General features: G+C 44.9%; 1 protein-coding gene across 1 annotated transcript in view; it reads left to right on the forward strand.

The window, feature by feature from the left end:
* The window catches only part of bahcc1a (BAH domain and coiled-coil containing 1a), a 137,556-nt gene extending 128,185 nt beyond the window's left edge, over positions 1–9,371 (forward strand). The window contains exons 20-25 of the mRNA XM_045719821.1: positions 2,112–2,220; positions 2,373–2,489; positions 2,993–3,127; positions 3,309–4,570; positions 5,153–5,389; positions 5,759–9,371. Of these exons, the coding sequence (XP_045575777.1) occupies positions 2,112–2,220; positions 2,373–2,489; positions 2,993–3,127; positions 3,309–4,570; positions 5,153–5,389; positions 5,759–5,974 (2,076 nt within the window). The 3' untranslated portion in view covers positions 5,975–9,371. The remainder of the gene's footprint in view (positions 1–2,111; positions 2,221–2,372; positions 2,490–2,992; positions 3,128–3,308; positions 4,571–5,152; positions 5,390–5,758) is intronic.
* Positions 9,372–14,895: the final 5,524 nt, after the last annotated feature.

Below are 14,895 nucleotides of genomic sequence, written 5' to 3' on the forward strand. Positions count from 1 at the left end.
CTCACTGCTCCTTGATATACAAAAGTAACTAGGAGGATCTTCTCACTGCTCCTTGATATACTTTAGTAACTAGGAGGATCTTCTCACTGCTCCTTGATATACTTTAGTAACTAGGAGGATCTTCTCACTGCTCCTTGATATACTTTATTAACTAGGAGGATCTTCTCACTGCTCCTTGACATACTTTAGTAACTAGGAGGATCTTCTCACAGCTCCTTGATATACTTTAGTAACTAGGAGGATCTTCTCACTGCTCCTTGATATACTTTATTAACTAGGAGGATCTTCTCACTGCTCCTTGATATACTTTATTAACTAGGAGGATCTTCTCACTGCTCCTTGATATACTTTATTGACTAGGAGGATCTTCTCACTGCTCCTTGACATACTTTAGTAACTAGGAGGATCTTCTCACTGCTCCTTGACATACTTTAGTAACTAGGAGGATCTTCTCACTGCTCCTTGATATACTTTAGTAACTAGGAGGATCTTCTCACTGCTCCTTGATATACTTTAGTAACTAGGAGGATCTTCTCACTGCTCCTTGATATACTTTAGTAACTAGGAGGATCTTCTCACTGCTCCTTGATATACTTTAGTAACTAGGAGGATCCTTGCCAAGTCATCAATTTAATAAACTTTATTGATCTCCAGTGGGGAAGTAGCGTGCTCATGACTGTCACTCTAGGCATCGTGGCTGCCAGGACAACACCACACACACACACACACACACACACACACACACACACACACACACACACACACACACACACACACACACACACACACACACACAGTGCTCAATCTTTCTGGTCTCTCTCTCTCTCACAATCACACTAGTATCCTTTAGTCAAAATCCTAACAATCTGTCTCTCCCTGACAAACATTTCTCAACTGGTGTTAAAGTGGGGGTTTCCCCTAAGCCCAGTTGCATAGTAAGTCCATCAGTGCCCTACCCTTGGCAGCTGTGTCGTCCACTTTGTAACGTGTGTGTGTGCCTTCCGCTGTGTAGTGTGTGTGGGTGTCCGCTGTGTAACGTGTGTGTGCATATCCGCTGTGTAAACAGCCGTCAGATAGCAGCTGTTCATGATTACACTACTTCCACTTTCTTGTCTTTCAATTCTTCCAACAGCCATTCCATGAATACCTCCTACACCAAGACCCCATGTTCAACAGCTTTTCATGAATACCTCCTACACCAAGACCCCATGTTCAACAGCCATTCATGAATACCTCCTACACCAAGACCCCATGTTCAACAGCCATTCCATGAATACCTCCTACACCAAGACCCCATGTTCAACAGCTTTTCATGAATACCTCCTACACCAAGACCCCATGTTCAAAAGCCTTACATGAATACCTTCTACACCAAGACCCCATGTCCAACAGCCTTTCATGAATACCTCCTACACCAAGACCCCATGTTCAACAGCCATTCATGAATACCTCCTACACCAAGACCCCATGTTCAACAGCCTTTCATGAATACCTCCTACACCAAGACCCCATGTTCAACAGCCTTTCATGAATACCTCCTACACCAAGACCCCATATCCCCTGAGCAGAACCTGAGGTCCCACTCACACATATATGTATTCACGTGCGTGTGTGCACAGAAACACACACAACCATGAACACACAAACACACCACCAAAACACACACATACACACGCCCGCCTATACCCCACACATCATCAGTCAAGGGACCCATCTCCATGGCAACTGTAAATGAAAACATCCTGAAAGGGGCTCCAGTGAGTGGCGGATGCTGGGCCATGGCTGCATTGTCAGGGAGGAGAATCTGGCAACCTGCTATCACAGTCCCCCCATTCATCTCCTCCTTAGTATTACTTCAGTCAGGATCTACTGCATCACAGCTTCCGCTCCTTTCAGCTGTGACTGGCACATTGGCATGAGATAGTGCTGCTTGGCGGTGTGGCACAGTGACCAGCCGTGTGTGTGTGTGTGTGTGTGTGTGTGTGTGTGTGTGTGTGTGTGTGTGTGTGTGTGTGTGTGTGTGTGTGTGTGTGTGTGTGTGTGTGTGTGTGTGTGTCTTGCTGTCTGTCTGTAATGAATCTTGCTTGACTCAGTGTCTGTTTGACTTTCAGGTCCTGGATGTGCGTCCAGAGACAGAGTCGGTGCTCGCTGAGGGGACGAGGGTGTGTGCCTACTGGAGCGAACGCTCTCGCTGCCTATACCCAGGCAACATACGCCAAGGTGAGAGATAATGGATCACTTTCTCTGTGTCCGCATTCATCCATTTGGGTTATTATTTATTTGATTCATTTAGCAATTTATTCACTTTGACTATTTCGCTAATAATGCCTGTGGTTCCTCTTTAAATGTGTCTATACTTTCTGCTGATGCAGGTGGTTCAGGGGAGGAGGGGAAGCAGGGAGGTGTAATGGTGGAGTTTGATGATGGAGACAGGGGGAGGATCTCCCTCCTAAACATCCGCCTTCTCCCCCCGGGCTACCAGATCCACTGTGAGTGTCTCTTTTGTATCACTCTGTCATCCACCTTGTATGCTTACAGGGTTACTAACTATACTAGACCTTCTCATTACAATTATTATGAGACCTTATAAGAAACCTTCCAGTCACATTATGAATCATGGACAATATCTTGCTGCATTTTAGACATTACCACGACTTTATTGACCAACTCAGTGGCCTTGACGTTAGTGCCTGCCCTGTAATTGGAAGGTTGGTAGTTCGATCCTCTGCGTGGCACTGAGCATTAAGGAGATAGATTTGGGGGTAAGGCCCTGTGATAGACTAACATCCTGTCCAGGGGATGTACTTGTACATCAAGCTGCCTCACGCTACAGAAACAGGAGATAGGCTCCTACTCCTATGAGCCATTCCGGCTCACACTAGCCAAGGCTTGTGCAAGGCTACTTACTTATACGTATTAATTATGACAGTGATTATGCAGGTGTATGTTAGAGATGTATTAACCCCCACCTCCACTTCCTGTCCCTCTGTAGGTGCGGAGTCGTCCCCTGCCCACCTGGTGACTAGCGGCCGGGCGGCTCGGAGGAGCTTCAGTCTGGAAAAAGCCCCCCTGAGTGAGAGAGTCTCGGAGAGACAGGCCAGCACAGAGCCTGTCAGGAGACGACCAGGTCAGACAAGATCATCTACCTACATGCTTTATATCCACTCTGTTTAAAAAAGAAATGGTAGTATATTTAGCCTGATGGGACGCAGAAAAAGTGTGTGTCATTCCTTTCTTGATCTTGTAAAGGTATATGTAGTGTGAACTGATTGGTGACTTACCAAACATTCAATTGGTGTGTATTCCAGGGAGACCCAAAGGTTCAGGGAAGAAGAAGAACCTGTCAGACAGCACCAATAAGAACGCAGCCCCTCTGCTCAGCTGGCCGGCTGTGGCCGTCCCCAGGAAGAGGGCCTGTGAAAATCTGTTCCAGCTCAACGGGACTCCCAGGAAGGCCCTGAGGGGGACGAGGGAGGCCCACCTGTTCCCCCTGCCCCCGGCCCCTGTCTCTGCCCCGACCAAGGGCCTGTTCAGCAGCAGCTCCTTCGAGGTTGACTCCTTCAGCAGCATCGCAAAGGGCTACTCCTCCTTCTGTAGCACCCAGCCCACCGGCATGTCCCTGGGTTCCAGGACCGGGCCCTATGTCCAGAGACGGAGGCCCGGCGAGGTGCCGCGGAGCAGCAGGAAGAGCGGTCAGGAGTTCCTGGTCAAACTGGATCACGAGGGGGTGACTTCACCCAAGACGAAGAACAGCAAGGCCCTACTGCTGCTGGGCGGTGGCTCTGGGTTCGGGGCCAAAGGCGTGGGTGGCCTCCCCAGGCCTGAGGCCTACTCCCACCCAGTCCTGCTGGTCAAGGACAACAGGAAGGGAGGTTCAGCCTCGAGGGCTGAGCTCCTCCTTAAGGGTGCCCCTCCTCCACAGAGGAAGGCTTCTCCCTCCCTGGCTATGGGGGAGTATGGTGTCGGCGAGCTGGGTCTCAGCTGCCATCGTGACTGCCACAGCTCCTACTCGGACCTGGAAGACGAAGAGGAGGAGAGGAGGAGGAGAAGGGCGGCTGCGCTGGCCACAGCAGCCTCTGGAGGCCTGAGGACGGTGGGAAGCTTCCTCTCGCGCCTCTCTGTCTCGTCCTCTTCCTCTGGTTCCTCAAGTTCGTCCAGCTCGGGCTCCATGTCCAGTTCCAGCCTGTGCTCCTCGGATAACGACTCGTCCTACAGCTCGGAGGATGAGGAGAGCTCCACGCTGCTGCTACAGAGCTGCCTGTCCTCCCACCATGGCCTGCTGCAGTCCCCCGAGCCCCCGGCTGCAGCCGGACCCCACCAGGGCCAACAGTCCTTCGTGGCCAAGGCCATGGCCGTATCCAACACCAAGGGAGGAGGAGCCACCAACGACCACAGTGCCAACAACAAGCTTCTCAAAAGGAAGGAGTGCGGCAGCTCGTCCCCCTCCAAACCCCCCAGAGACCTGGTGAAGAGGCAGAGGATTATCCCCGATGATGCAGGACCAAGACCCAAGATGAACACGTTCCTACCGGGAAGACAGATGTGGAGGTGGTCGGGGAACCCCACTCAGGTGAGACAGGGGTTGATCTTTTTAAAAACGGAACAATTCTGTGGTCGTTAAGTTTATGCCAATCTATTCCTGCCCCAATCCTTCCCCAATCCTCCATATCATAGCTACATGAGACCCTAACTCTCTCACAATCCTCCATATCATAGCTACATAAGACCCTAACTCTCTCACAATCCTCCATATCATAGCTACATGAGACCCTAACTCTCTCCCAATCCTCCATATCATAGCTACATGAGACTCTAACTCTCTCACAATCCTCCATAGCAGAGGTACATGACCTTTAGAGCCGCACTATTGACCAGAGATACAAACTACTTAAGGTGACTTTAAGCACACCTAGACTGGTATTCAATCCAACACAAATAATCAACCTGTGCACTGAGGGTGACTTATAAAAGTGATTTATCCTTGAGCTGACAGCCACGTAGTTTACAGCAAACGTGGCCTCCGCAAAACATCAGGGAAATTGCTTTTAAAAGTTTATCCTATTGATCAGGACGTTTATCTGAGTTGGATTGAATCCCACTCCCTAGTTCCTAGACATGACTGCGTGTATTGAGTGTTCACGCGTCTCCACAGAGGCGGGGGCTGAAGGGGAAGTCCAAGAAGCTGTTCTACAAGGCCATCGTACGGGGAAGGGACATGGTGCGAGTGGGCGACTGTGCCATGTTCCTCTCTGCCGGCCGGCCCCACCTACCCTACGTGGGCCGCATCGAGAACTTCTGGGAGTCGTGGAGCTCCAGCATGGTGGTGAAGGTCAAGTGGTTCTACCACCCAGAGGAGACCAAGTTGGGCAAGAGGCACCGTGACAGCAAGGTACATCCACATTCAGGTTTAGACCACTCTATTGCCATTTGGGTTGTAAAATCCTGGTTTTAGGAACTGGGCATCCTTCAACTGGGTTTTCTGGAAAACCTGTGAATTTGAGTTGGGAATGTGCCTTGATGTTGAACAAGCAATAAAAAATCTGTTATTATACCAATCGTAGTGCACAGGTTGTTCATCTGTTTGAAACGCGACCATAGTGTAACATTACAGGGGATAGCAAGATTTCATAGTCTTTTGGTATCTCAGCATATTATGGTTTCAGAGTTGAAGTCCATTGAAAATATTGACATTTGCTTCTCTCTCTCTCTCTCTCTCTCTCTCTCTCTCTCTCTCTCTCTCTCTCTCTCTCTCTCCTAGCACGCTCTGTATCAGTCGTGCCACGAGGACGAGAATGACGTCCAGACAATCTCCCACAAGTGCCAGGTGGTGAGCCGCGAGGAGTATGAGCACATGACCCGCGGCCAGAAACCCAGCAGCAGCGTGACCACCCAAGGCCTGTACTATCTGGCTGGCACCTACGACCCCACCAGCGGTCAACTGCTCACTGCTGAGGGGGTAGCCATCGTCTGCTGAGTTGAGGACATCTTGTCCTGAGGATACTACTGAACCACCCATCTGATGGGTCTGATGGGAAATGAAGGTGAAGGTCCCCGCAGCTTTGCCTGAAGGTGCCCATGGCCTGACTCAGTCCGTAGGAGGGTTCCCAGATGGGTCAGTCCTGAAGGAAGTGAAGGTCAAGGTGCCTGTGGCTTTCCCTGAAGGACCCCTGGCCTTAGTCAGTGCTGACTAGTGGTGGACATCAGGGCCAAGGCAGGGCTGTCCCCTGTCTACACTGGATATCTCAACACACATGGCTGCTAGACTGGGGTCTAGTTAAAAGAAGGGGAGGGGGTAGCCATTCACAGCAGTGAACCCCATTCTGCTCCCACCCTCACTGGGTAACTGGAGAAAAAGATCTGGGTCCTGAACAACCAGGATCCAGGAGGTCAATGACACCCGACTGACTTTCCATTGGTCCAACTTAACATCTCTTTAGTTTAGACTGAGGATGGCATGTTTGAGGGACGGTTTCACGCCTGATCTTTACACCACTCACCCATCATAGGTCACCAAATTAGAGCTGAATGTAGGATTGGACAGCTCAAAGCACCATTAGGACCAGGCCAGGCCTGTGGTTGCCTCATTTCAGCTGAGTGCGTAAGTGAGTGAGTGAGGTATGGGATGTACTCTCCATAGTTTGTCTTCGTGATTCCAGGGATGTTAAAATATGTATAAGATATCGATGATAAAGATGTAAATATTTGGAATAATTTTTCCAGTCAAGCCATACACTTCAGTACCTCTTGTCTCTCTTATGGATCAGGTGTATACTGTACAGGTCAATTATCTGTTGTTTTTGTTGTTGTTGTTGTCTATATGTATATAACAACTATTTTATATAGAAGTATATATGAAAGGTATCTTTCCATGTTTTTTTATTGATTTATTTTTCTATGAGGTGTGAATATGGCTCTTTGTGTTTTTCTTTGGGACGATGAGCTGAAGATGTAAAGGTGTTGCACTACACATGACCTGCTGAGAGAGAGAGAGACAGACAGACAGACAGACAGACAGACAGACAGACAGACAGACAGACAGACAGACAGACAGACAGACAGACAGACAGACAGACAGACAGCACAGAAATTAGAGAAGGATATGACGGGAGAGGTCTCACTCTCTCAGAGAGAGGAGCCATCCTGTTGAAGTGTAAATGTGTCCTTAAATGTGTTACTTTCCACATGTGTTATTTTGTTTTATAACCATCTTTATTTATGTACTTTTCAGTTGTTCCTCGCTACTTAGCAGATCCACGTGGACTGCATTCACGGGTTACAAAAGAATACTATTAACAAGTGAGAAATACAGATATTTACATATATTTATTTTTATTGGTATTGAAATACATTCTAATATTGCCCTGGCATCACTTTAACTATGCCATTGTGGCATGCTCTCCACATTATTCAATTCAAAATGAGTTGGTCTGCATATGCAGGTGTATAGAAGCGCTATACTTCAAGTACACATTTGGACCTGTAAAAACCAAAGCTTCTACTCTGTAAGATCTTCATGAAGTACTATTGAAGTAGTACTTACTGAAGAACATCAAGCAGCTGTGTTATTCAGAGATCACTGGGAACTTAATAATCAAACTGTTTCTCCCTCTGAGAATACAAGACATCCCCCTATGTGCATATATGGCTTTGCTTTGTGACAATGGGTTTTCTTGCACACGTACCTGTAGCTCTGTGAGGTCCAAAGTCCCTGTGGCCAAAATGCATCAGTGACCTGAAACAGGTGGCTGATAAGGTCATACCAAGGTCAAGGTACTGTCAACATCAAAAAAAGGTTTGAGTATTGACAATTTGTTGGAGATTCATCAGTTGGGTTTATTGATTAATTAATAGACATGCCTCTTAATTAGGAACACACATGCACTCAATGTTAACGGTGAAGGACAATCAAAATATTGCTTTTAAATGTTTTATTTTATTTTGTGCCAAATACATTTTGTCTCAGTCTCTGTCGTTTTGATATGCAATCCTGACTGTATTTTTACGTTCTTACAGTTTTTTATTTGCTCGTCATCAACCTTTATTTATTGTCAATGTTGCCGTTTGCTCGTCAAGCCAAGAGCTCTCTATGACAACGTGATGTTGTTTCTCCATGTGATGTCACATTTGGATTAGTTTGGTCTTTGAAGAGGCCGCGCAGTAAAAAGGAATACAGGAACACTGGATTATTCTCACCCATAAACCTCTCTGAATAACTTGATGTTTGGACTGGACCCTCCTGCTCTCTGTCTGTGGTGGCGCGACTGACTGACTAACTGACTACATCGCAGACGTTTCATTGCATCAACCAATAGTTATGCGCCATGTCATCGACTGCACAGTCCGACATCATAGTGCTATATCATATGGTGTGGTTAGCAGATATGTTAAACATATACACGAGTGTTGAGATCTGGCAGGCGTCTGCAATTTAGTCAGGCAGGAAGGCCACCTATGACTCTGCACCCCGGGTTAGATCCCGGGCTGTATCACAACCGGCCGTGATCGGGAGTCCCATAGGGCGGCGCACAATTGACCCAGCGTCGGGTTAGGGGAGGGTTTGGCCGGGGTAGGCCGTCATTGTAAATAAGAATTGGTTCTTAACTGACTTGCCTGGTTAAATAAAGGTTAACAAAAGAAGGGAAAAAAGCTCCATCTCAGGGTCCCTCAGTGTCTGTGACTCTAACTTCCTGAAAGATTGAACTCCCATTTGTTTCAAGCAACATTTTTTAACGCTCTAAGGCCGAGATGTGTGTGTTTGTGTGGCCGGGATGTTTGTGTGTGTGTGTGTGTGTGTTTGTATGTGCATGCGTATGTATGTTTGTGTGTGCTTGCGTGCAAGATACTGCATGCCTGTTAAGAGGCCACTGGATATGATGAAATTAGAATGTAGTTTTGGAACTCCCATGTCTTCACTTGTATAGCGAGAAAGACAGCCTTAGCATTTTGTTTGGAGGCCAGGTGCTATACTAAGATGGCTCAGAGACGTTGCATTGAAGTTCAGTGATTGGGCAGAATATTGCAAAGGCTCATGGGCCAAAGAAAATCAGGATGCAGGAGCATCTTTCCTTTCAACTCACTTTTAGTTATAAGGGAACAGAAATATAAGGTGTGAAAGGTATGCAGTGTCTCATAGAGTTGTTACGGTAAATATTAACATCATTTTGACATATGTTTATTATGATTATTATTTTAATATTGTTAAATTGAATTATCTCCTGCTATCAATGTTATAAAGACATGTAGATGTGTATAGCAAGTTTGGGGGTGAATGTTTTACAAAAAAATACTTTAATAATATAAATCTGTAAAAACTGTTTTAGTATCAAGATTTTTTTATCTGGGTTATGAATAAATATCACAACTTAAAATGACGTATTATTTGTATTGCTAATTTATACACCTATGTCTGGATGATAATGAATAATTTTTCTTGATGAATTCTTTGATAACAATATGAATTAGCCGCTAGTGCTGTCCTTTATTGGCCCCAAAAAATCTTGATCATTGGTGCTGGTGAGACTGCTCTGTTTCGACCAATGAGAAGGATGCTCTATGGTGGAGCCTGAAGTGTCTTGCACCACCTTCCATGACTAACACGGATGTAGTGAGTAGTGTACTCACAGTATGATGAGTGCAAGGTTGGGGTCAATCCCAATTTAATTTCAAATTCCAATTAAATTCTTGAATTCACTAATGAACTGGAGAATTTACATTGAAATCAATTTGAATTTCAACAATGTTCAAGTTTTGGAATTGGAATTGAATTGGACTTGGTCTTTTTGTTTTAAATAATTTTAACTTGTACCTCTATAATTCCAGTATACTGTATGTAGGCTGCCTGAACCGTGACATGATCAGCCTGAAACCCTGGGGGAATTTAATTTGAATGGGAATTGTTGGGGATAATATTGAGTTGGGAATTGAATTATTGGAATTTACCTAACATTGGAATTGAGAGGAGTTGAATTATCTCTGAATTCCAAATCTGACCTGGAATTTGAATTGAATTAAATGGAATTTCCAGGGAGAGGGAATTTAATTAGAATCAAATCTGTGGAATTAACCCCAACCCTGGAGGAGTGTCTGTGTGAGATTCCTCTTTCTCAGTCAGTTATCACCACACTGAAGACCCGTGGATTTGCACATACAGTTCTAACAATTGAGTTAAAACTGTTCAGTACTCAGTCAGTCAGTGTTTTCACTCTGTTCTGCTCTCAGCACTGCCTCAAGGTCCAAGCTAAGGTGTCACCCACATCCCACCAGCCATACATAGGTCTACCATATCTGCACATTTGTGCGTTTCCTCGACAACTTGACAAAGACAATCTCCGTCACCAGACTCAAGTGAGATAACTTCGCTGTCATTACCGGAGGGTGGGCACAATATGGGTCACTGACCTTTCTCTCCGAGGGGCCTGGGGGTCCAGCGCCACATTTCCCTCCCCCCCAACTCCTCCAGACCTCCCCCACCTCCTCCCCTCCCCCAGACCTCCTCCACCTCCTCCCCCCTGGCTCAGACGGGGTTAATGAGACATCAGTCATCACAATCTCCACCAGTGCCCCCCAGTGAACACAAACACTGTCTGCTGTTTACTGTGAGCAGCCCTTTGTGTGCTAACCATGGCCACTGTCCCATGTCCAGGCCAGGGCTCGCTCTGCGTCATCACTGTAGGGGTGGTAGGAGCTGGCTGGCCGAATCACTATGGGGGTGGAAGGTGAAGGGTGGAGGGTAATCACCAAAGGGGTGGGAGAGGCGCCTCAAGTCACCTCTCCGTGCTCCAAAGATAAAGACCTTTGAGTTCATTACAGGCTGTAACTTCATGACAACATGTGTTCGAATATAAACCTTAGTAGCCTGCAGTACATTTTGTCATACAACCCTAAAAGCACAAACAGTGATCTATTTTGTTCACAAGGGGTCAAAAGCTTCCATTTCTAAACCCTTTTTTTGGACTTTGTCAAGCAACTAGTTACCGACATAAAACACAATTTACCATGTCTTCTGTGTTAATATGGAGGAACGAAAATAAAATCTCTCTTTTGTATAGTAATGGTGCCTATATCATCCATATCGGTGGCTATCGTACATCGTACCGGTATGTCAGATGAGCTCACTCGCCAATTTCTCAGACTAAGTATCACAGAAACAAAATAACTAAAACTTTTCCTGACAAGTTGCTATAGATGATATTGATAAAAATAACTGTTCAACCTGTGAAAAACATACAAAAATGTATATTTCTTTTAAATAAATGTATAAAAATATATGCTAATTTTGGGGAATTAAACCCATTTGCTTGAGTAACAAAAAATCCACAGAAAACCACTAATTCTTATAATTTACAGTGTTAAATAACACTAATATGTGAGAGGAATATTTTTTGTGATTTCTTTTCATTTTGTCATTATAATAAGTTTGGTAGCAACATGTGAAAATTGTTGAGGAAATCTGTTATGGCTCAAGTCGACTACAAAACCCACAATGGAATGCTCTCTCTATGGGCTGGCTAGATAGCTAGCTAAACAAACTCCACTGTCAATTTAGGAGTCTACAATCTCACCATGTTCAACCTGCAGATCGATGTGCCTCGCAGAGTGGTGTGACATTCGCAACAGCCATGTACGGCACCAGGCAATGTCCCCTGGACTGAAGAGGCAGACAAATAGGTGAAATGTGGTGGACCCTCTGTTAAATTACACATTTTTCGAGGTTGGATATATCGCAAAAATATGATCAATGACTCATTAAAGAGAAGACAACCTCCTGTGTCATGACATCGGCCAGTATTGAAGTCTGACATGTATGATAGACGTTTTCGCGATCTAAAAGTCATACTCCTATTAACTTCCAGTGTGGTGAGAGAGACTTCATCTCAATGCTACGTCATACCAGACACATTTCTGCCTGCTTTAACGGCAATAGCTCAGATACACATGAAAACTTGAAATGACCCCAGGAATCAATAGAACATCACTCAGAGATGTACAAAAACAATACAACGTTCAAAATGGGTGAATCTTTCCTTTAATAAAATGAATAGTGTTACTGCTTGACAGGGTGACTCAGCAAGGTGCTGGAGGAAGTGAACGTGGCAAATGTATCATTCAAACACTGACTCTGACTGGGAATTTATTCAACCAAGAGTTACTGAAGCACACAACTCCTACAGAATCTTAAAATCTGTGTGTGTGTGTAAATTTGGACAAATCTCCCACAAGTTATAAAGTATCGTCCTCCTAATAGTCCATAGTGTTAGTCCATAGTGTTAGTCTATAGTGTTAGTCTATCACTTGTTTCTCCTGCCATGGCCTAGATCCAGCCATGGCACCCCTAATCCATCTCTCTGTTGCTCATTACCAGTGGCTTGTACAGATTCTGTATCGGCTATGCTAGCTGAGCTTTCCACAGCATTACATGGGATTACTGTCTCTCCTCGCAACATATGATGTTCACATGCTTATGCAATGATGTAGCACTCTGTTGACACTCTATTGACACTAGACCTGGGTTAAAATACTATTTATTGTATTTCAATTACTTTCAAATACATTTTAAGGAAGTATTTAAAATGGGAATGTATTTGGATAAACATTTTGAAGACTAATCTTTTCTCCTACCTCTTCCTCCACTCCACTCTCCTCCCTCCACTCTTCTCCTCCCCTCTCTTCTCACTCTGTATGCAGACTCGTCTCAGAGAGCGTTGCTCGGTGTCAACAGGAGGAATGCTACCCTGTACAAATATCCACACCCCATAAATGTCTCGACCCCTGCCTGACCCTGTCTGACCACCGACCAGCTGGGGGTTGGGGGGGGGGGGTTAGCGCTTTTACGATGATGAAGTTATGTGAAGGCAAGTCTATGTATTTACATGCCAATTACTTGTCCACTAGGGCAATTCGTGTGCTTGTTAACATCTAGTACAGTGGTTCCCACAGTGGGACCCCTGGGGGAACTTGGCCTATCCACTGCAGGTACTTGAGAAGACTCATGAAACCATAGGCCTACTGCTAAAATGCACAAAGGGGTACGACAGAGAAAAACTCAGTTGGTGGTACAGTAACCGAAAAAGGTTGGGGACCACTGATCTAGTAGGCTCATGACAAGGGTGTTGGGGACGGGCTTGAGGATGAGGATGAAAACCTGAGCTACGGCTCCAAACATTGGGGGTTCAATTCCAGTTCTAGGCACTGTTTAATTTTGTATTTTTTAATTCTCAAGGTTCGTTTTGGTTTTGATGAGTGAATGACAGCACTGTCGTTGCGTTCTACTAGTCTTAGTTGTAGTAGTGGTAGTCTAAGTGGTAGTAGGGGTAGTAGTATTAGTCTATAGTGATAGTAGTGGTAGTCTACAGTGTTAGTAGTGGTAGTAGTGCTAGTCTATAGTGTTAGTAGTGGTAGTAGTGGTAGTAGTGTTAGAAGTGGTAGTCTATAGTGGTAGTAGTAATAGTAGTGGTAGTAGTGTTAGTAGTGGTAGTCTATAGTGGTAGTAGTGGTAGTAGTGGTAGTCTATAGTGTTAGTAGTGGTAGTAGTGGTAGTCTATAGTGGTAGTAGTGGTAGTAGTGGTAGTCTATAGTGTTAGTAGTGGTAGTCTATAGTGTTAGTAGTGGTAGTAGTGCTATTCTATAGTGTTAGTAGTGGTAGTAGTGTTATTCTATAGTATTCGTATATAGTGGTAGTAGTGGTAGTAGTGGTAGAAGTTGTAGTCTATAGTGTTAGTCTGTAGTGGTAGTAGTGGTAGTCTATAGTGTTAGTAGTGGTAGTAGTCGTAGTCTATAGTGTTAGTAGTGGTAGTCTATAGCGCTAGCAGTGTTAGTAGTGGTAGTAGTGGTAGTCTATAGTGTTAGTAGTGGTAGTAGTGGTAGTAGTGGTAGTCTATAGTGTTAGTAGTGGTAGTAGTGGTATTAGTGGTAGTCTATAGTGGTAGTTGTGGTAGTAGTGTTTGTAGTGGTAGTCTATAGTGTTAGTAGTGGTGGTAGTCCATAGTGGTAGTAGTGGTAGTCTATAGTGTTAGTAGTTGTAGTAGTGGTAGTAGTGGTAGTTTATAGTGTTAGTAGTGGTAGTCTATATTGGTAGTAGTGGTAGTCTATAGTGTTATTAGTGGTAGAAGTGGTAGTCTATAATGGTAGTAGTGTTAGTAGTGGTAGTAGTGGTAGTCTATTGTGTTAGTAGTGGTAGTAGTGGTAGTCTATTGTGTTTGTAGTGGTAGTAGTTGTAGTAGTGGTAGTAGTGGTAGTAGTGGTGGTCTACAGTGTTAGTAGTGGTAGTAGTGGTAGTCTATTGTGTTAGTAGTGGTAGTAGTGGTAGTCTATTGTGTTTGTAGTGGTAGTAGTTGTAGTAGTGGTAGTAGTGGTAGTAGTGGTGGTCTACAGTGTTAGTAGTGGTAGTAGTGGTAGCCTATAGTGGTAGTAGTGGTAGTAGTGGTAGTCTATTGTGTTAGTAGTGGTAGTAGTGGTAGTCTATTGTGTTTGTAGTGGTAGTAGTTGTAGTAGTGGTAGTAGTGGTAGTAGTGGTGGTCTACAGTGTTAGTAGTGGTAGTAGTGGTAGCCTATAGTGGTAGTAGTGGTAGTAGTGGTAGTCTACAGTGTTAGTAGTGGTAGTAGTGGTAGTCTATAGCGTTAGTAGTGGTAGTAGTGGTAGTCTATAGTGTTAGTAGTGGTAGTAGTGGTAGTCTACAGTATTAGTAGTGGTATTAGTGGTGGTCTATAGTGTTAGTTGTGGTAGTCTATAGCATTAGTAGTGGTAGTAGTGGTAGTCTACAGTGTTAGTAGTGGTAGTAGTGCTAGTCTATAGTGTTAGTAGTGGTAGTAGTGGTAGTAGTGTTAGTAGTGGTAGTCTATAGTGGTAGTAGTAATAGTAGTGGTAGTAGTGTTAGTAGTGGTAGTCTATAGTGGTAG

This window comes from Salmo salar, chromosome ssa06 (genome assembly GCF_905237065.1).
Source record: "Salmo salar chromosome ssa06, Ssal_v3.1, whole genome shotgun sequence".
Lineage (NCBI taxonomy): Eukaryota > Metazoa > Chordata > Actinopteri > Salmoniformes > Salmonidae > Salmo > Salmo salar.